This window comes from Aegilops tauschii, chromosome 2, assembly GCF_002575655.3.
Source record: "Aegilops tauschii subsp. strangulata cultivar AL8/78 chromosome 2, Aet v6.0, whole genome shotgun sequence".
Taxonomy (NCBI): domain Eukaryota; kingdom Viridiplantae; phylum Streptophyta; class Magnoliopsida; order Poales; family Poaceae; genus Aegilops; species Aegilops tauschii.
In genome coordinates, this window is record NC_053036.3 from 563,045,354 (window position 1) to 563,067,896 (window position 22,543).

General features: G+C 45.1%; 1 protein-coding gene across 1 annotated transcript; it reads left to right on the forward strand.

Annotated features, from left to right (window-relative positions):
• Positions 1-13,854: 13,854 nt before the first annotated feature.
• Positions 13,855-14,720, forward strand: LOC109765773 (uncharacterized). The gene has a single exon (XM_020324548.4). It carries the CDS (start codon positions 13,886-13,888, stop codon positions 14,384-14,386), a length of 501 nt encoding a protein of 166 aa, XP_020180137.2. The 5' UTR covers positions 13,855-13,885; the 3' UTR covers positions 14,387-14,720.
• Positions 14,721-22,543: the final 7,823 nt, after the last annotated feature.

The following is a 22,543-nucleotide window of genomic DNA, read 5'->3' on the forward strand; positions in this document are numbered from 1 at the left end:
GAGTTGGAAGTGATTCCAAGGTTGATAAGATCACCATCGCACACTCCCTTCGGGATTAGTGTTGAACCTAAAATAAATGTTATTTGGTGTTTGCGTCGAGCATGAATATGATTGGATCATGTTCATTGCAATACGGTTATTCATTTATCAAAGAATAATTGTTGTTCTGTTTACTTGAATAAAACCTTCTATGGTCATACACTTAATATAAATGGTTTATTGAATCTCGATCGTAGTGATACACATATTCATACTATTGAAGCCAAACGATGCAAAGTTAATAATGATAGTGCAACTTATTTGTGGCACTGCCATTTAGGTCATATTGGTGTAAAGCGCATGAACAAACTCCATGCCAATGGGCTCTTGGAATCACTTGATGCTTGCGAACCATGCCTCATGGGCAAGATGACTAAGACTCTGTTCTCCGGAACTATGGAGCGAGCAATAGACTTGTTGGAAATAATACATACCGATGTATGTGGTCCGATGAGTGTTGAAACTCGCGGCGGGTATCGTTATTTTCTGACCTTCACAGATGATTTAAGCAGATATGGGTATATCTAATTAATGAAACATAAGTCTGAAACATTTGAAAATTCGAAGAATTTCAGAGTGAAGTGGAAAATCATCGTAACAAGAAAATAAAGTATCTACGATCTGATCGTGGAGGAGAATATTTGAGTTATGAGTTTGGTCTTCATTTGAAACAATGTGGAATAGTTTCGCAACTCACGCCACCTGGAACACCAGAGCGTAATGGTGTGTCCGAACGTCGTAACCGTACTTTATTAGATATGGTGCGATCTATGATGTCTCTTATTGATTTAGCGCTATCGTTTTTGGGGTTATGCATTAGAGACAGCTGCATTCACGTTAAATAGGGCACCATCTAAATCCATTGAGACGACACCTTATGAACTATGGTTTGGCGAGAAACCTAAGTTGTCGTTTCTTAAAGTTTGGGGCTGTGATGCTTATGTGAAAAAGCTTCAACCTGGTAAACTCGAACCCAAATCGGAGAAATGTGTCTTCGTAGGATACCCAAAGGAGACTGTTGGGTACACCTTCTATCACAGATCCAAAGGCAAGATATTCGTTGCTAAGAATGGATCCTTTCTAGAGAAGGAGTTTCTCTTGAAAGAAGTGAGTGGGAGGAAAAAGTAGAACTTGATGAGGTAATTGTACCTTCTCCCAAATTGGAAAGTAGTTCATCACAAAAATCAGTTCCAGTGATTCCTACACCAATTAGTGAGGAAGCTAATGACGATGATCATGAAACTTCGGATCAAGTTACTACCAAACCTCGTCGGTCAACCAGAGTACGATCTGCACCAGAGTGGTACGGTAATCCTGTTCTGGAAGTCATGTTACTAGACCATGCCGAACCTACGAACTATGAGGAAGCGATGATGAGCCCAGATTTCGCAAAGTGGCTTCAGGCCATGAAATCTGAGATGGGATCCATGTATGAGAACAAAGTGTGGACTTTGATTGACTTGCCCGATGATCAGCGAGCCATTGAGAATAAATGGATCTTCAAGAGGAAGACGGACGCTGATAGTAGTGTAACTATCTACAAAGCTCGAATTGTCGCAAAAGGTTTTCTACAAGTTCAAGGTGCTGACTACGATGAGATTTTTCTCACTCGTATCGATGCTTAAGTCTATCTGAATCATGTTAGCAATTGCCACATTTTATGAAATCTAGCAGATGGATAACAAAACTGCATTCCTGTAGCGACCAGACCTGAATGGATCGAAGTCTCTGTGCTTAAGTGTCATCCCTGGATCGGTATGCTGACACACACAGTACTCGAGGATTTATAACAGAGGTAAATCACATGTATAAAAGTAACGTAAATACTATTACCTCAATCCATATAGAGGAAGTAACAACAAAGTTGTGGAGTCCCAACAACACCAACGGCAAAGTTGAGTGTAGACAACGTAACCCTAACGTATCACTTACTCGTCGTAAGATTCCTGCAACATGAGACGTTGCAGCCATGTAGGTCAATACATTGAATGTATTGGCAAATTTCACACTGTAGAGCAATGCTGAATAATGGCTATCACTACATGCATATATCGCTGGTGGAGGCTCTAAGTTTAATTTTGCATAAAGCCAATTTTTCCCTACAACAAAGAAATATATTTTATTTACTACAAAGTTCGTTGAAAATTATTGAGAAGGTTCCTCCAACTCAATCCCAAATTATTAATAACCCAACAATTTCATTAAATAGGGTGATGAGATCAACTAATAATTCAAATACCAGATACTCAAGATGTCCATAACCGAGGACACGGCTAATCGTGATTAGTTTGTACACTCTGCAGAGGTTTGCACACTTTTCCCCGCAAGACTCGATCTCCTCTGTTGGATTTCTCGCACTTCATGGCGTTTGAGAAATGGATGACCAAGACACAGTCTTTCCAAAGAATTAACTCTTTACTCTGGGTAGACAGTACCACCTACTTTCCCCTACATCTGCTAGCCTACCACTGAAAGAGGTCACACAACATACTCAACTATGCCAGAGCCCATAATAGCTTGTGGCTGCACACGGAAGTTTCTAGCATGAATAATCTTATGATCCCTTTGAGCCTCATAGGGTAATCACACAGGTACTCCGGGATCCCCTTGGGCAAGCACTGGGTTCTCCAGGTGCCCGGGCAAACCACTGGGTGCTCCAGGGTGCCCCAACCAATCCACCCAGATGTGTATTAAAGTAGCCGCCTTAAGTAATCCCTTAGTTCATAGTAATGCTCACATCTGTCATGAATTACTCAAACCAAACCACGTCTACGAGCATAGCATAGCATAGCAAAGTAAGCATAACGTAGTAACTCCCAAGGTTTGAATAAAAGACAATAGGTCCCTACCTCATAACCTACTTCCCAATACCCACATGTTATCAAATCCTAACCATGCAGTGTTTGAGGATTGAAACTAATGCATAAAAACTGGGTAATAAAGGGATATGATCAAAGTGTGAACTTGCCTTTGATACGTCTCCAACGTACCTATAATTTTTGATTGTTCCATGCTATTATATATTCTGTTTTGGATGTTTAATGGGCCTTATTATACACTTTTATATTATTTTTGGGACTAACCTACTAACCCAAGGCCCAATGCAAATTGCTGTTTTTTTTGCCTATTTCAGTGTTTCGCAGAAAAGAAATATCAAACGGAGTCCAAACGGAATGAAACCTTCGGGGGAGTTATTTTTGGAACAAACATGAACTAGAGGACTTGGAGTGGACGTTAAGAAATCAACGAGGAGGCCACGAGGCAGGGAGGCGCGCCTGCCCCCTGGGCGCGCCCCCACCCTCGTGGGCCCCTGATGGCTCCACCGACCTACTTCTTCCTCCTATATATACCTACGTACCCCGAAACCAACCAGGAGCACGACGGAACCCTATTTCCACCGCCGCAACCTTCTGTACCCGTGAGATCCCATCTTGGGGACTTTTCCGGCGCTCCGCCGGAGGGGGCATCGATCACGGAGGGCTTCTACATCAATACCATAGCCTCTCCGATGATGTGTGAGTAGTTTACCACAGACCTTCGGGTCCATAGTTATTAGCTAGATGGCTTCTTCTCTCTCTTTGATTCTCAATACAAAGTTCTCCTCGATCTTCTTGGAGATCTATTCGACGTAACTCTTTTTGTGGTGTGTTTGTCGAGATCAGATGAATTGTGGGTTTATGATCAAGATTATCTATGAACAATATTTGAATCTTCTCTGAATTCTTTTATGTGTGGTTTGTTATCTTTGCAAGTCTCTTCGAATTATCAGTTTGGTTTGGCCTCCTAGATTGATCTTTCTTGATATGGGAGAAGTGCTTAGCTTTGGGTTCAATCATGCGGTGCTCGATCCCAGTGACAGAAGGGGAAACAACGCGTATTGTATTGTTGCCATCGAGGATAAAAATATGGGGTTTATATCATATTGCTTGAGTTTATCCCTCTACATCATGTCATCTTGCCTAATGTGTTACTCTGTTCTTATGAACTTAATACTCTAGATGCATGCTGGATAGCGGTCGATGTGTGGAGTAATAGTAGTAGATGCAGGGAGGAGTCGGTCTACTTGTTGCGGACGTGATGCCTATATACATGATCATGCCTAGATATTCTCATAATTATGCACTTTTCTATCAATTGCTCGACAGTAATTTGTTCACCCACCGTAATACTTATGCTATCTTGAGAGAAGCCACTAGTGAAACCTATGGCCCCCGGGTCTATCTTCCATCATATAAGTTTCCAATCTATTTTATTTTGCAATCTTTACTTTTAATCTTTATCATAAAAATACCAAAAATATTATCTTATCATATCTATCAGATCTCACTTTTGCAAGTGGCCGTGAAGGGATTGACAACCCCTTTATCGCGTTGTTTGCAAGGTTCTTATTTCTTTGTGTAGGTACGAGGGACTTGCGTGTGGCCTCCTACTGGATTGATACCTTGGTTCTCAAAAACTGAGGGAAATACTTACGCTACTTTGCTGCATCACCCTTTCCTCTTCAAGGGAAAACCAACGCATGCTCAAGAGGTAGCAAGAAGGATTTATCGCGCCGTTGCCGGGGAGTCTACACACAAGTCAAGACATACCAAGTACCCATCACAAACTCTTATCCCTCACATTACATTATTTGCCATTTGCCTCTCATTTTCCTCTCCCCCTCTTCACCCTTGCCATTTTATTCGCCCTCCTTCTGTTCGTCTTTTCGTTTGCTTTGATATCTTACTTGGCTCGTTTGCTCGTTTGGTTGGATAGTTGTTTATTTATTGCTAAACAGAGAACCTAAGATCTATGGATCCTCATCTGCTTGCTAATCTTTTTAGGAGATCCAATTATGATGAACCAATTGCTAGTGAGTTTTGTGCACTAGATTATCTTTATGAAGTTTTGCTTGAAATTCGTGAATCTGAAAATTGTGATGAAGTACTTTATGGAGTGATTCACGATGAATCTTTGAATAAAAAGCATGATTGCAATGATGATAGTATAAATTCTATTAATTTCAATTGTGCTTATAATATGCAAAACCCTAAGCTTGGGGATGCTAGTTTTGCTATGTCTACTACTTGTCGCAATGATCATGATTGGGGTGATTCTTCTTATGATCTTGAAAATTTATTTAAGCCCCATGATGAATATGAGATTGATAATAATGTTTGCAATATTATTGAAAGTGGGTTTGGAAGAGTGTCAACTTTAGATCCCACATATTTGGAGAATGTTCAATCTTATGGTATTTTTGATAAAAGTGGGTTTGGAGAGGTCATGACTTTAGTTAATATTAATCCCACTATTTTGGAAGAGTGTCAACTTTGCATGCATGTGGATCGCATTGAAAATATTTTATGTGATAGCTATTTTGTTGAATTTGATTATGATCCTACATTTAATTATTATGAGAAAGGAAAATATGGTTGTAGAAATTTTCATGTTACAAAATTACCTCTCGTAATGTTGAGATTGCTATTGTTCCTTTCTTCTTCCTTGCATATGCTATTTTTGTTCACCTTGATAATTTGTTTGCTTATAAAATACCTATGCATAGGAAGTTTGTTAGACTTAAGTGTGTTTGTCACATGTTTTATGATGCTCTCTTGGCACTTCAATTCTTGTCTTTCATGTGAGCATCATTATAATTATCAATGCTTAGCTAAAAGGCTTTAAAGAAAAGCGCTTGTTGGGAGACAACCCAATATTTTTCCTTGCTGTTATTCAATAAATATTTGATCTAGCCTCTGGATTGATGTGATTTTATGTTTTAATTAGTGTTTGTGCCAAGTAAAACCTATAGGATCTTCTTGGATGATGGTTATTTGATCTTGCTGAAAAAGTCAGAAACTTTCTGCTCACGATAACAATTGTTAAAAATCACCAGAATGCGATAAAATAATGATTCCAATTGCAGTAGTTCAATAAACAAATGATATAGGTCTTCCTATTTTGGTAGATTTTTCTGAGTTCCAGAAGTTTGCGTTAGGTCCAGATTACTACAAACTGTTCTGTTTTTGACAGATTCTGTTTTCCGTGTGTTGTTTGCTTATTTTGATGAATCTATGGCTAGTATCGGAGGTTATGAACCATAAATAAGTTGGAATACAGTAGATTTAACACCAATATAAATAAAGAATGAGTTCATTACAGTACCTTGAAGTGGTGTTTTGTTTTCTTTCGCTAACGGAACTCACGAGATTTTCTGTTAAGTTTTGTGTTGTGAAGTTTTCAAGTTTTGGGTAAAGATTTGATGGATTATGGAACAAGGAGTGGCAAGAGCCTAAGCTTGGGGATGCCCAAGGCACCCCAAGGTAAAATATAAGGACAACCAAAATCCTAAGCTTGGGGATGCCCCGGAAGGCATCCCCTCTTTTGTCTTCGTTCATGGGTAACTTTACTTGGAGCTATATTTTTATTCACCACATGATATGTGTTTTTCTTGGAGCATCTTGTATGATTTGAGTCTTTGCTTTTTTAGTTCCCCACAATCATCCTATCTGTACACACCTTTTGAGAGAGACACACATTAATCGGAATTTATTAGAATACTTTATGTGCTTCACTTATATCTTTTGAGCTAAACAATTTTGCTCTAGCGCTTCACTTATATCTTTTAGAGCACGGTGGTGGTTATATTTTATAGAAATTATTGATCTCTCATGCTTCACTTATATTATTTTGAGAGTCCTTTAGAACAGCATGGTAATTTTCTTTGGTTATAAAATTAGTCCTAATATGATAGGCATCCAAGATGGATATAATAAAAACTTTCATATAAAGTGCATTGAATACTAAGAGAAGTTTGATACTTGATAATTGTTTTGAGATATGAAGATGGTGATATTAGAGTCATGCTAGTTGAGTAGTTGTCAATTTGGGAAATACTTGTTCTAAAGTTTGTGATTCCCGTAGCATGCACGTATGGTGAACCGTTATGTGATGAAGTCGGAGCATGATTTATTTATTGATTGTCTTCCTTATGAGTGGTGGTTGGGGACGAGCGATGGTCTTTTCCTACCAATCTATCCCCCTAGGAGCATGTGCGTAGTACTTCGTTTCGATAACTAATAGATTTTTGCAATAAGTATGTGAGTTCTTTATGACTAATGTTGAGTCCATGGATTATACGCACTCTCACCCTTCCACCATCGCTAGCCTCTCTAATACCGCGCACCTTTCGCCGGTATCATACACCCACCATATACCTTCCTCAAAACAGCCACCGTACCTACCTATTATGGCATTTCCATAGCCATTCTGAGATATATTGCCATGCAACTTTCCACCGTTCCATTTATTATGACACGCATCATCATTGTCATATTGCTTTGCATGATCATGTAGTTGACATCGTATTTGTGGCAAAGCCACCTTTATAATTCTTTCATACATGTCACTCTTGATTCATTGCATATCCCGGTACACCGCCGGAGGCATTCACATAGAGTCAGATTTTGTTCTAAGTATCGAGTTGTAATTCTTGAGTTGTAAGTAAATAAAAGTGTGATGATCATCATTATTAGAGCATTGTCCCAAGTGAGGAAGTGATGATGGAGACTATGATTGCCCCACAAGTCGGGATGAGACTCCGGACGAAAGAAAAAGAAAAGAGGCCATAAAAAAAGAGAAGAAGGCCCAAACAAAAAAATGAGAGAAAAAGAGAGAAGGGACAATGTTAGTATCCTTTTCCACACTTGTGCTTCAAAGTAGCACCATTATCTTCATGATAGAGAGTCTCCTATGTTGTCACTTTCATATACTAGTGGGAACTTTACATTATAGAACTTGGCTTGTATATTCCAATGATGGGCTTCCTCAAAATGCCCTAGGTCTTCGTGAGCAACCGAGTTGGATGCACACCCACTTAGTTTCTTTTGTTGAGCTTTCATAAACTTATAGCTCTAGTGCATCCTTTGCATGGCAATCCCTACTCACTCACATTGATATCTATTGATGGGCATCTCCATAGCCCATTCATACGCCTAGTTGATGTGAGACTATCTTCTCCATTTTGTCTTCTCCACAACCACCATTCTATTCCACCTATAGTGCTATGTCCATGGCTCACGCTCATATATTGCGTGAAGATTGAAAAAGTTTGAGAACATCAAAAATATGAAACAATTGTTTGGCTTGTCATCAGGGTTGTGCATGATTAAATACTTTGTGTGATGAAGATAGAGCATAGCCAGACTATATGATTTTGTAGGGATAACTTTCTTTGGCCATGTTATTTTGAGAAGACATGATTGCTTTGTTAGTATGCTTGAAGTATTATTATTTTCATGTCAATATTAAACTTTTGCCTTGAATCTTTCGGATCTGAACATTCATGCCACAATAAATAAAATTACATTGAGAAATATGCTAGGTAGCATTCCACATCAAAAATTCTGTTTTTATCATTTACCTACTCGAGGACGAGCAGGAATTAAGCTTGGGGATGCTTGATACGTCTCCAACGTATCTATAACTTTTTATTATACCATGCTATTATATATTCTGTTTTGGATGTTTAATGGGCTTTATTATACACTTTTATATTATTTTTGGGACTAACCTACTAACCCAAGGCCCAGTGCAAATTGCTGTTTTTTTGCCTATTTCAGTGTTTCGCAGAAAAGGAATATCAAACGGAGTCCAAACGGAATGAAACCTTCGGGAGAGTTATTTTTGGAACACACGTGATCCAGAGGACTTGGAGTGGACGTCAAGAAATCAACAAGGAGGCCACGAGGCATGGAGGCGCGCCTGCCCCCTGGGCGCGCCCCCACCCTCGTGGGCCCCTCGTGGCTCCACCAACCTACTTCTTCCTCCTATATATACCTACGTACCCCGAAACCAACCAGGAGCACGACGAAACCCTATTTCCACCGCCGCAACCTTCTGTACCCGTGAGATCCCATCTTGGGGCCTTTTCCGGCGCTCCGCCGGAGGGGGCATCGATCACGGAGGGCTTCTACATCAACACCATAGCCTCTCCGATGATGTGTGAGTAGTTTACCACAGACCTTCGGGTCCATAGTTATTAGCTAGATGGCTTCTTCTCTCTCTTTGATTATCAATATAAAGTTTGCCTCGATCTTCTTGGAGATCTATTCGATGTAACACTTTTTGCGGTGTGTTTGTCGAGATCCGATGAATTGTGGGTTTATGATCAAGATTATCTATGAACAACATTTGAATCTTCTCTGAATTCTTTTATGTATGATTGGTTATCTTTGCAAGTCTCTTCGAATTATTAGTTTGGTTTGGCCTCCTAGATTGATCTTTCTTGCAATGGGAGAAGTGCTTAGCTTTGGGTTCAATCATGCGGTGCTCGATCCAAGTGACAGAAGGGGAAACGACACGTATTGTATTGTTGCCATCGAAGATAAAAAGATGGGGTTTATATCATATTGCTTGAGTTTATCCCTCTACATCATGTCATCTTGCGTAATGCGTTACTCCGTTCTTATGAACTTAATACTCTAGATGCATGCTGGATTACGGTCGATGCGTGGAGTAATAGTAGTAGATGCAGGCCGGAGTCGGTCTACTTGTTGCAGACGTGATGCCTATATACATGATCATGCCAAGATATTCTCATAATTATGCACTTTTCTATCAATTGCTCGACAGTAATTTGTTCACCCACCGTAATACTTATGCTATCTTGAGAGAAGCCACTAGTGAAACCTATGGCCCCCGGGTCTATCTTCCATCATATAAGTTTCCAATCTATTTTATTTTGCAATCTTTACTTTTAATATTTATCATAAAAATACCAAAAATATTATCTTATCATCTCTATCAGATCTCACTTTTTGCAAGTGGCCGTGAAGGGATTGATAACCCCTTTATCGCGTGGTTGCAAGGTTCTTATTTGTTTGTGTAGGTACGAGGGACTTGCGTGTGGCCTCCTACTGGATTGATACCTTGGTTCTCAAAAACTGAGGGAAATACTTACGCTACTTTGCTGCATCACCCTTTCCTCTTCAAGGGAAAACCAACGCATGCTAAAGAGGTAGCAGCCTTGTACTGTTGATGAAGATGATTCGCACTCATAACTCCTGATAGTTCTACTCGTCACACTCCATTCAATCTATCATCAGTTACTTCCACTATATGGATTGAGGTAATAGTATTTACGTTACTTTTATACATGTGATTTACCTCTGTTATAAATCCTCGAGTACTGTGTGTGTCAGCATACCGATCCAGGGATGACACTTAAGCACAGAGACTTCGATCCATTCGGGCCGGGTCGCTACAATTCCTTAATGGATTTATTAAAGAAGAGTTGTATATGAGGCAACCAGAAGGTTTTGTCAATCCTAAAGGTGCTAAAAAAAATATGCAAGCTCCAGCGATCCATCTATGGACTGGTGCAAGCATCTCGGAGTTGGAATATATGCTTTGATGAGTTGATCAAAGCATATAGTTTTATACAGACTTGCGGTGAAGCCTGTATTTACAAGAAAGTGAGTGGGAGCACTACAGCCTTTCTGATAAGTATATGTGAATGACATATTGATGATCGGAAATGATGTAGAATTTTCTGGAAAGCATAAAGGAGAGTTTGAAAGGAGTTTTTCAAAGAAAGGCCTCGGTAAAGCTGCTTACATATTGAGCATCAAGATCCATAGAGATAGATCAAGACGCTTGATAAGACTTTTGACAAAGTATATACCTTGACAATATTTTGAAGTAGTTCAAAATGGAACAGTCAAAGAAGGAGTTCTTGCATGTATTGCAAGGTGTGAAATTGAGTAAAGACTCAAAACCCGACCACGGCAGAAAATAGAAAGAGAATGAAAAGTCATTCCCTATGCCTAAGTCATAGGTTCTATAAAGTATGCTATGCTGTGTACCAGACCTATTGTGTACGTCATCATGAGTTTGACAAGAGGGTACAATAGTGTTCCAGGAGTGGATCACTGGACAGCGGTCAAAATTATCCTTGGTGGAATAAGGATATGTTTCTCGGTTATGGAAGTGACAAAAGGTTCGTCGTAAAGGGTTACGTCGATGCAAGCTTTGACACTGATCCAGATGACTCTAAGTCTCGATCTGGATACATACTGAAAGTGGGAGCAATTAGCTAGAGTAGCTTTGTGCAGAGCATTGTAGACATAGAAATTTGCAAAATACATACGAATCTGAATATGGCAGACCCGTTGACTATACTTCTCTCACAAGCAAAAAATGATCACACCTAAGTACTCTTTGGGTGTTAATCACATAGCGATGTAAACTAGATTATTGACTCTAGTAACCCTTTGGGTGTTGGTCACATAGCGTTGGGTGTTAATCAAATGGTAATGTGAACTATTGGTGTTAATCACATGGTGATGTGATCTAGATTATTGACTCTAGTGCAAGTGGGAGACTGAAGGAAATATGCCCTAGAGGCAATAATAAAGTTATTATTTATTTCCTTATTTCATGATAAATGTTTATTATTCATGCTAGAATTGTATTCACCAAAAACTTAGTACATGTGTGAATACATAGACAAAACATAAGTGTCCCTAGTATGCCTCTACTTGACTAGCTCGTTTATCAAAGATGGTTACGTTTCCTAACCATAGACATGTGTTGTCATTTGATGAACAGGGTCACATCATTAGGAGAATGATGTGATGGACAAGACCCATTCATTAGCTTAGCATTATGATCGTTACAGTTTCATTGCTACTGCTTTCTTCATGACTTATACATGTTCCTCAGACTATGAGATTATGCAACCCCCGAATATCGGAGGAACACTTTGTGTGCTATCAAACGTCACAACGTAAATGAGTGATTATAAAGATGCTCTACAGGTGTCTCCGAAGGTATTTGTTGGGTTGGCATAGATCGAGACTAGGATTTGTCACTCCGTGTTTCAGAGAGGTATCTCTGGCCCTCTCGGTAATGCTCATCACTGTAAGCCTTGCAAGCAATGTGACAAATGAGTTAGTTGCGGGATGAAATATTACGGAACGAGTAAAGAGACTTGCCGGTAACGAGATTGAACTACGTATGATGATACCGATGATCGAACCTCGGGCAAATAACATACTGATGACAAAGGGAACAACGTATGTTGTTATGCGGGTTGACCGATAAAGATCTTCATAGAATATGTAGGAGCCAATATGAGCATCTAGGTTCCGCTATTGGTTATTGACCGGAGATGTGTCTCGGTCATGTCTACAAAGTTCTCGAACCCGTAGGCTTCGCACGCTTAACGTTCGATGACGATTTGTATTATGAGTTATGTGATCCGATGTACCGAAGGTTGTTCGGAGTCCCGAATGAGATCACAGACATGACGAGAAGTCTCGAAATGGTCGAGACATAAAAATTGATATATTGAAAGGTTATATTCGGACACCGGAATGGTTCCGAAGTGTATCTCGTATTTTCCGGAGTACCGGAAGGTTACCGGAACCCGGGGGGCTAATGGGCCTTCATGGGCCTTAGTGGAAGAGAGGAGGCAGCAGCCAGGTGGAGGCGCCCCCCTCCCCTCCCCCGCAAGCCCAAACCGAATTGGACTAGGGTGAGCGAGCAATGGCCTGGCTGGAAGACGTAGACGTGCAACGGAAGAGATGTGCCGTGACTCGGTTGCATACGGAGCACGTCGTATCATTGTGTCGAGTGTCGACACTCGCCGCTTTAAACAAAACCCAACCGCTTTTAGCAGCCCCCACACCAATCAAACTCTGGAGTCGTCATCATCACAGGGAAAAGAGTTCTTCAGAAAATTCTGGAGGCGAGCGTGCTACTACCACTGTCCATCATCTCTGCCGAACGAGATTACGTGCAACTAGTTCACTGCTAAGTGTTAAGCCAGGGACTAAACAAACTGGGCGCAGATCTCGACAGAGCTGCCCCCTAGGACGGAGCCTGCCCGCCTGACATCGGCGATGCGAGATGCCATCTACCCGTGGCATGGAAACCTATCGGTGGAATCTTCAGGCGTGCGACTGTTAATTACGGCCTGCAGCTGCAAGGTGCACCCCCTTGTTCCGAGACCTGCACGGCGACTCTGACGACGAGACCAGCTGGCAGCTTCTCGGTTAAACAACGCATCCTTCTCCCCAAAGTTTTCAGCGTACTAGGAGTGGATCTCAAGTGTTGTGTGTGTGACAAGGTGGTTCGTTTTGATTGAGCAGACAAGAACTTTACGCGTGCCAAGCTCCCAATGTCTTGGTTTCCTTTTCCCAGTGTCTTGGCTACTGTACACAAGGTGCGACCTGGCGCCGTGGCGCGCATGCACCGGCACAGCCCCAAAGATTCCCGGATGGAGCACCGGCGGGTGAAAAGGAAACGGCATCAAACTCTTTTCTGGTTTTCTTTTCGTTTTATTTCTTTTCTGAAAAGGGCACGAATCATAGTAGTGCTACCAGGTGCGTGTATGTGCATTTGCTGTAGCTTGTCATTAGCGTGGCTAAACCATGTGCGGTGTCTCCGTGCCTGTCGCTTGCGCTTGTTTGTTCTAGTACTGGAACCCTAATTATCGACACCAAGACGTTCAAGTTACTTTAATCCAAAGCTACGAGAGTAGATTTGACGCCCTCGTTCCCGACAAGTGGCACAGGGATACATGGAGGCTTCACGCTTGTGCGGTAATTATTGACGCCAATGCTTGCACTTATCCACAGCGTTCTTCTGCAGGAAAAAGCGGAGCAATTGCTCGTAGTATTTCATGTGTCCTAATCGATCGCCTGTTTTTCTCTAGGTCGACATGGACACTCTGCAGAGACGCCTCGAGTCCTCTCCGTTTGTCGGGACCACCCCGTCCACGTCAAGCATAACTCCGCCCTTGTCGTTCTCGTCGCGGTGGCCCACGCTAGCCATCGAGCCAACCACCGCAATACACCCGGGCATGCCGGACTTCGTCCATGGTTACCGCGCACCGGACCATGGTTTGCAGGCCGCCAGTGCACCAATAATGGCCATCCCGTGCTCCGCTCCCCCCATATATACCCGGCCTCCCGCTTCGCACCGCTGCACCAAACTCACCCACCTCTTCCCCCGCCCTCTGGAGCACAAGTCCGAGCTAGCTAGAAGAAGCCTCCGTCTCCAACCATATACCATGGCGGCATCGGTGGCCTGCGCCTTCTTCTTCGACGCCGAGCCGGTGGGCGAGCCCGGCATGCCGGCGCTGGACGCGTGCGCGCTCTGCGCCAAGCCGCTGGCGCGCGACAGCGACGTCTTCATGTACAGAGGGGACACGCCCTTCTGCAGCGAGGAGTGCCGCCACGAGCAGATGCACCTCGACGCTGTCTGCGCCAGGCAGGCCGCCCGGAGGCTGCAGCGGTTCACGGCGGAGGCGGAGTGCCACCGTGGGCAGCGGCAGTCCAGGAAGGTGTCCATCGCGAGCTAGCCGGCCGGCCCCGGAAAGTATTGTTTGGATCCAAAATATCTGGATTCTGAAGAAAACAACATCTGTATTCTGAAGAACCATCGATGTCTCTTGGGAGGCGTTGTCTGATGTCTCCCTCTCCGGCCGGTGCTCTAGCTTTGGCGCCGCCTACGAGAGGCAGGGCAGCATCAGGCGGCACGAAGCACAGGTGCCTGTAGCTTCCCGCATGTGTCCATGACAAGCTAATTAAGCTGCCCGGATGGGAGTAAATTGTACTTGTTCAGTTGTTCTCGGTCGATCTGTCATGTGCCGATGAATTATTTGATTAGAAATGAAAACAGAAAAGTAAACACCATGGATCTGAAGAGAGCAATCAGACATGATTCACAATTTGTTTATCCTCAATTTGGGTCGCATGTCTGCCCACTCTGTTTGGTTTTGTCCCCTAAATGATTGGATCCTGTTTGGTTTTGTCCTTTTGCGTGCACACTGTGCTATAGAGCACTGTCACTGTAAACAGTTCATGGCAATGAAAAAGAACTAACTTCAACCGGTCAACCCAAACAGATAGATGATTTGTGTTTTTTTATCCGTTTGGATTGCCAAACAAAAATTGCGACGTTGGCGGAAGAGATGAGGCAATGGAGAACAGTCGGCGCACGGGGATGCCGAAGAGCGCAGCGACGATGGAGGACGACGACGAGCAAAGGTGGTGGAGATGTGTGTGACGGTCGCAATGGCAGATAGGCCGAGGAACACCTTGGCGATGGCGGCAAGAGCGAAGTGGTCGGGGGGTCGGGGCGTGAGAGGAGAAAAGGGTCGAATTAAAATTGAGAAACCGCCAAATGGACTATATGTGTTGTCGAAGTGGTGACACTAAGGGCCCACCACTTTTGTTTCTGCATTTTTGGTTCAAAATAACATCCAAACAAGGACGGAAAGTTGAATCTTTTACTAGGTTTAAAATACACACCGTTGCAAAGTTCATGCTTAAATTCGGCCACTTTTTGAGTTTATTTGCTATTTTCAAAGCATTAACCAATTTTTCTTCATGATAGTGGTGAATGCCTCTGGACGGTAACCTTCTTGTGTTCATGAATGGTAACCCACCCTGGGCTATGGTTGAGATGGTGGATATTTTTTTCCCTTCTTCTATGGTTGATGCAGAGATGAAAATATTGCCCTCTTTTAGATTGGTAATACTGAAGCCTTGCCTCATGTGAGCCCTCTCCAAAGTCGCTAAACCAAGGACTTTTCTGTTTTAATCTTTTCGTGAGATCCCACTCGTCCAAAAAAGCACTCTATTTTGAGGTATTGATGTGCCAAAATGGCCATCTATGCAAGTTCTTCTAGTTTTGGTACCAAACTGATCGTTGGCCGCAAGTTTTAGCACCGTCAGTGTATGTGTATTTACCTCAAAATGATAACACGTCAATTTGCAAACTCTTTGAACCTTCGGTGTTTCTCTTGTTTCTTTGATGCATTATACATATGTGTAACTAGTTATCGCCGAGTCACCGGAGATTGTGTGAGCTTCGCTCAATGGCTGGTTGGAAAGCGTGGACGTGCTACGGAAGATGTGCCCAGTCACCGACAGGCAGGCAGTGACCCACTAACACATCGTACACCATGTGTCGACACCATTAAATCGGGTCACCTTTCGACCCCGGCCCCCGCTGAGGGAGTCCTGGACTAAGGGGTCCTCGGGCGTCCGGCCTGTTATCTGTTGGGCCGGACTGATGGGATATGAAGACACGAAGACCGAAGACTATACCCGTGTCCGGACTGGATTCTACTTGGCGTGGATGGCAAGCTAGGCGGCCGATTATGAAGATCCCCTCTTATGTAACCGACCTCATGTAACCCTAGATCTCTCCGGTGTCTATATAAACCGGAGAGAATAGTCCGGATAGGACAGATTCATTACCATATACTCATAGGCTAGACTTCTAGGGTTTAGCCATTACGATCTCGTGGTAGATCAACTCTTGTAATACTCATATTCATCAAGATCAATCAAGCAGGAATTAGGGTATTACCTCCATAGAGAGGGCCCGAACCTGGGTAAACATCGTGTCCCCCGTCTCCTGTTACCATCGATCCTAGACGCACAGTTCGGGACCCCTACCCGAGATCCGCCGGTTTTGACACCGACATTGGTGCTTTCACTCAGAGTTCCTCTGTGACGTCGCTAAGAGGGTTGATGGCTCGCCTTGTTGTCAAGGATAATATCATCTCCGGAGGAGCCCTGGCCCCAAGTCAGACCCTCCGTCTCGGCGGCTTCGTCATGACCGCCGGCTCGGCCCTTAAGCCGACGATGACCTCTCAAGTCATCAACAATCACCTCCGCGTTGATCCCGAATACTCCGCCCGCATGGATCCAGTGGAGTTGTCGTCGTTGAACGAACTCCTGGATCGCATGGCCGCCTTGGGGGTCGCTACGGACTACGATCGGGTCGGGCTTAAACCCGACCAGAGAGAAATTAAAACTCCACCGATCACCCATCAGATAGCGGTAGTCGAGGAGCGGAGCAACTCTTCCACTATATTGAAGACGAACTATGTTCGGATCACCGATCTTGAAGAGCCGGATACTTTCCGGCAGAAGGTCATGTCTCTTCCTCCGAACATAAAGTCGAATGACGAGCCTAAAAAATCAGTCGATATCCCGGAGCCCGAACTATCCGTCCCGGTAGACCTCCAAACTCCGGATTCAAAACCAGGTCGGGATTCGGATTCAATTCCACCCACCCACCCGGACATAGATGCTCTCAGAGGCATCAAACAACAGCCTCATGAAACGGTCCACCACTTCTGGGGCAGATTCCTCCTTGTCAAAAACAAGGTAAAAGGCTGCCGCGACGAAGACGCGATAGCAACATTCTGCAACAACTGCGCGGACAAAGGTATCCTTAACGCCATCAATCGCCGCCGCACATCAAAGTTCGTTGACCTAGCAACCATTGTACAAAAGTACAACGCGATGGAAAGCGCCTGGAAAATTCAGGCAGCTGGCTGGGAATCATCTCGGCTCCCCTCACTAGCGAAAAGGGTGCACCCCCGTGGCACGCCCAGAGGAACAGTCAAAAAACATAAACCTATTGCGGTGCACGGCACCGTTTTGGAGGGATGGCTCAATGGCCCGTGCAAAATACACACGACCCTGGATACCAGGGCGACCCACAGCCTCAGAGCATGTTGGATACTCCGGCAGGTAGCCAAGAGCGGCGAGGACATCCTTACCAAGGGCACCCCAGAACAACACCCTCCAGCAAACGACGGCAATAGAGTATTGGTAGTCTTCGAGACATTCGCTTCAAACAACAAGCGTAAAAGGGCCCTGCGCGATCTTGCCGAAGTTTGCCAGGTCGCTGCAATTGACCCCTGGAACGACACGACCATAACCTTCAACGCTAGTGACGAACCTAAATACAGAACAGTCCGAGCGCCAGCTGCCCTAGTCCTCAGTCCCATCGTGGATGGCTTTCGACTTACAAAAGTCCTCATGGACGGCGGCAGCGGACTAAACCTCATTTACGAGGACACGCTCCACAAGATGGAAATAGACAGGAGCCGCATCGAGAAAAGCAGCACAAACTTTCGAGGTATCATTCCCAGCCGGGAAGCTCGGTGTGCAGGAAAAATTACACTCGATGTGGTGTTCGGCACGCCGGAAAATTACCGGTCCGAAGAAATAACTTTCCTGGTGGCCCCTTTCAACAGCGGGTACCACACCCTGTTAGGGCGAGAGGCCTTCACGCGCTTTCAAGCCATACCTCATTATGGGTATATGAACCTAAAAATGCCTGGACCTAATGGAATAATCACCCTCGTCAGCGATCCGGACATAGCCCTCCGCGCCGAGAATAAAACCACATCCTTGGCCCTCGAGGCATTGTCTGCGGCCCTTGCGGCCGAAGAACTAAGCGCACTACGCTCCACCGTGAATAAGGACGATGTGATCCTGGACAAACGACCCAAATCCACTTCCTTCAAGCCAGCAGAAGAAATAGTCAAATTTCAGGTCCATCCAACAGACCCGAAGAAGACAGCGTCTATCGGAGCACAGCTCAGCCCTGCAGTCGACACCGCGCTACGAGACTTCCTGCGCGAAAACTGTGATATATTCGTTTGGCATCCTTCCGAGATGCCAGGAATCCCACGCGAGTTGGCCGAACATAGCCTCAACATACTAAAGGGATATAAGCCGGTCAAGCAAGCTCTGCGGTGCTTTTCCGAACCCAAACGACAAGCTATGGGGGAGGAGCTAGCCAAACTAATCGAGGCCGGATTCATCAAAGACACTAAACATCCGGACTGGCTGGCAAACTTGATAATGGTACCAAAGAAGGATAAATCCTGGCGACTATGCGTCGATTTCAAAGACCTTAACAAGGCCTGCCCTAAGGATCCCTTCCCTCTTCCCCGCATTGATCAAATCATTGACGCCACCGCAGGTCACGACTCGCTATGCTTCCTTGATGTATATTCCGGATACCATCAAATCAAAATGAAGGAGTCCGATCAAGCCGCAACAACATTCATTACACCATACATGCCATTTTGCTTCAACACCATGCCTTTCGGGCTCAAGAACGCCGGCGCCACCTACGAGCGCATGATCCAAACATGCCTTGAGAAACAGATCGGCAAAACAGTGGAGGCTTACGTGGACGACGTCGTCATCAAAACCAGACACGTCGAAACACTAATAGACGACTTGCGTCTCACATTCGACCACCTTCGCACATACGACATCAAGCTTAACCCGAAAAAGTGCGTCTTCGGCGTCCCCACCGGTAAACTATTGGGCTTCATCGTTTCCAACAGAGGAATTGAAGCAAATCCAGCCAAAATCCAAGCTTTGTCACAACTGGCCACGCCAACCGAACTCAAGCAGGTCCAAAAACTCGCTGGGTGCGTGGCAGCTTTAAGCCACTTCATCTCCAGATTGGGAGAAAAGGCGCTGCCACTCTATCGCCTTCTACGGCGCACCGACAACTTTGAGTGGACAGACGCAACGACGACCGGACTAGAAGAAATAAAAGCCCTTCTGGCGAGCAACCCAATCCTGGCCGCGCCAAACGCCGGCGAGCCAATGCTCTTATACATATCAGCAACACACCAGGTGGTGAGCGCCGTACTCGTCGTCGAACGAGAACAGGAAGGACACAAATTCCCGCTCCAGAAGCCGGTATACTACATATCCACCGTCCTCACACCATGCAAATCCCAGTACCCTCATTATCAAATAATAGCATATGCAGTCTTCATGGCATCCCGAAAATTGCGGCACTACTTCCAGGAGTGCTCTATCACGGTGGCCTCCGGAGTGCCCCTCAATGATATAATTAACAACCGGGATGCAACGGGCCGGATTGCCAAATGGGACATTGAGCTCGTGCCATTCGACATCACGTACAAACCACGCAGAGCCATCAAATCCCAGGTACTGGCCGACTTTGTCGCCGAATGGACAGAAGCCGAACTCGCCAAAGAGTACGGCGTGTATTCCAACTGGGTGATGCATTTTGACGGCTCCAAGATGTTGGCAGGGCTAGGGGCGGGCGTCGTATTAACGTCCCCCACAGGAGACATCGTCCAGTACGTACTCCAAATATTATGCACGGACTCCAACAACGCAGCCGAATACGAGGCCTTGCTACATGGCCTCCGGATGGCCGTATCAATGGGCATACAACGCCTGGAGGTGCGCGGGGATTCAAACCTCGCAATATCCCAAATCAATGGAGACTTTGATGCCAAAGATCCAAAGATGGCAGCTTACCGCAATGCCGTTTTGAAGATGTCGGCTCGGTTCGAGGGGCTCGAATTTCATCACATCGCCCGCGAAAGTAACCAGGCAGCAGACGTCCTTGCTCGCATCGGCGCTAAGCGCGACCCCGTCCCACCTAACATCTTCCTCGAAAGGCTCTTTAAGCCATCCGTGGTATGGCAAGGGGGAGATAGCAACGACAGTCCCGTTCCGAACACAAACACAGATAACGAACACACCGATATCATCGGAGACTCAACCACCGAAGTAACACCATCGGCCCACATAATCATGGCAGTAATTGCCCCATGGACCGAACCGTTCTTGGCCTATCTTAACAGGAAGGAGCTCCCAGAAGATCAGAACGAGGCTCGCCGCATAGTCCGGCGTTCGAAAGCCTGTAAAGTTCACGAAGGAGAGCTCTACAAGAAAAGCACCACCGGAGTCCTTCAAAGGTGTATCTTCGAGGAGGAGGGGCGGCAACTTTTGGCAGAAATTCACGCCGGTCTCGGCGGACATCACGCCGCAGCCCGGGCACTTGTCAGCAAGGCCTTCCGTACAGGATTTTACTGGCCCACGGCCCGGGCAGACACACAGGACCTTGTCCAACGCTGTGTCGGATGGCAACTCTTCGCCAACCAAAGCCATATGCCCCCAACCGCTCTACAAACAATCCCCATTACATGGCCCTTTGCGGTCCGGGGCTTGGACATGGTCGGACCCCTTAAAGGGGGAAGCCATAAGAAAAAATATCTGTTGGTCATGGTGGACAAATTCACCAAGTGGATAGAGGCTAGACCGGTTAAAACGGCCGAATCCGGACCGGTGATTGCATTTATATCCGATGTGGTACACCGTTACGGTGTACCGCACAGCATCATCACTGATGACGGTTCGAATTTCACAGCCGATGAGGTGAAAACCTGGTGTGCTAATCTGGGCATTAAGCTCGATTACGCCTCTGTCTACCACCCGCAAACAAACGGTCAAGTCGAGCGAGCCAATGGTCTTATTATGAGTGGCATCAAACCCAGACTAGTGCGTTCTTTAAAAGAATCAGACAAACATTGGGTCGAGGAGCTCGACTTCGTACTCTGGGGGCTGCGGACCACGCCCAACCGTACTACCGGATACAAACCTTTTTTCATGGTGTACGGTGCAGAGGTCGTGTTGCCCTGCGATATTATACACGACTCACCTCGAGTGCGTATGTACGAGGAGAAAGAGGCCGAGTTGGATCGGCAGGACAGCCTAGATGCCCTGGGGGAAGAGCGCGATGTCGCCAAAGCCCGTTCAGCATTTTATCAACAGCAGGCTCAAAGATATCAAAGCAGAGAGGTACGGGCCAAGACCTACAATGTTGGCGAACTCGTTCTACGCTTACCGTAGAAGAAAAAGGACAAGCTAAAGCCCAAATGGGAGTGTCCCTTCATAATCGACGAAGTTCTCACCGGAGGAGCATACCGTGTTCGTGACGCCTGAGACAATCGCCTCGAGCCGAACCCCTGGAACGCGGCCAGACTCCGAAGGTTCTATGCCTAGCACCGAACTCTTTGTTAGTCTCCTTCTCCCCTATAGTTTCCATTACTCTTTCTCCCTTTTACACAATTTTTTTCGCTTTAAAGCACTCATTCGGCTTGACTGAACACTGCTGACGTACACATCTTTACATATGTACGCCCATTATACCTGGGGGCTTCTCTAATAGAAGCTTGTTAATATTATTCTCCGTGCATCAAGCTCATCACACATGCGTGTTTTCCCGCATGTCCTTTCTTCACCATTATATGCATTAATATGACTTAAGTTTTGGCCAAGCTGGGTTGCCTGGCTCCTGTGCTTACCCCTACGTTCCCGATTGTTCAGCTAGGTGGTAAAGGGAGCACATCTGTGATTGTTACTGTCGGGTCATCCGGATGTGTACCTCAGACTGGGTGAAGCCGAAAGCTAGCGTTCTTAAGGGAATATTCGGTCGGTGGATGAAAAGTCTCTTTTGCACTTAGTCTATTGTGAACCCCCAGACGTTATACATACTGTGATTTTCACATCACAATTCGGACATGTCTACTAATGCATGCACACCCAGGGAAAGGAACCCTTAACGGAACTATTCTCTCTAGAAGATGTTTCTTACGAATCAAATGTAATATAACATAACTAGCAGAATACAACTTGTCTGTTCAAGCAATTATGACCCCTACGCCTAGTTTTCCAGGCATGCCCCGGCCTATTCGGCCGTGAGGGTATCCGGAAAGACTCCGTACCCTTGAGTCCGGAGGTTGAAGCGAAAAGGTCTGCCATGACAAATGATATACAATTCAGCTAGAATTCCACACGGTGAGGAAAGTACATATTCACTTGGACTCAAACACTTCCTCCTCTGTACCATCCAATAGGCGATC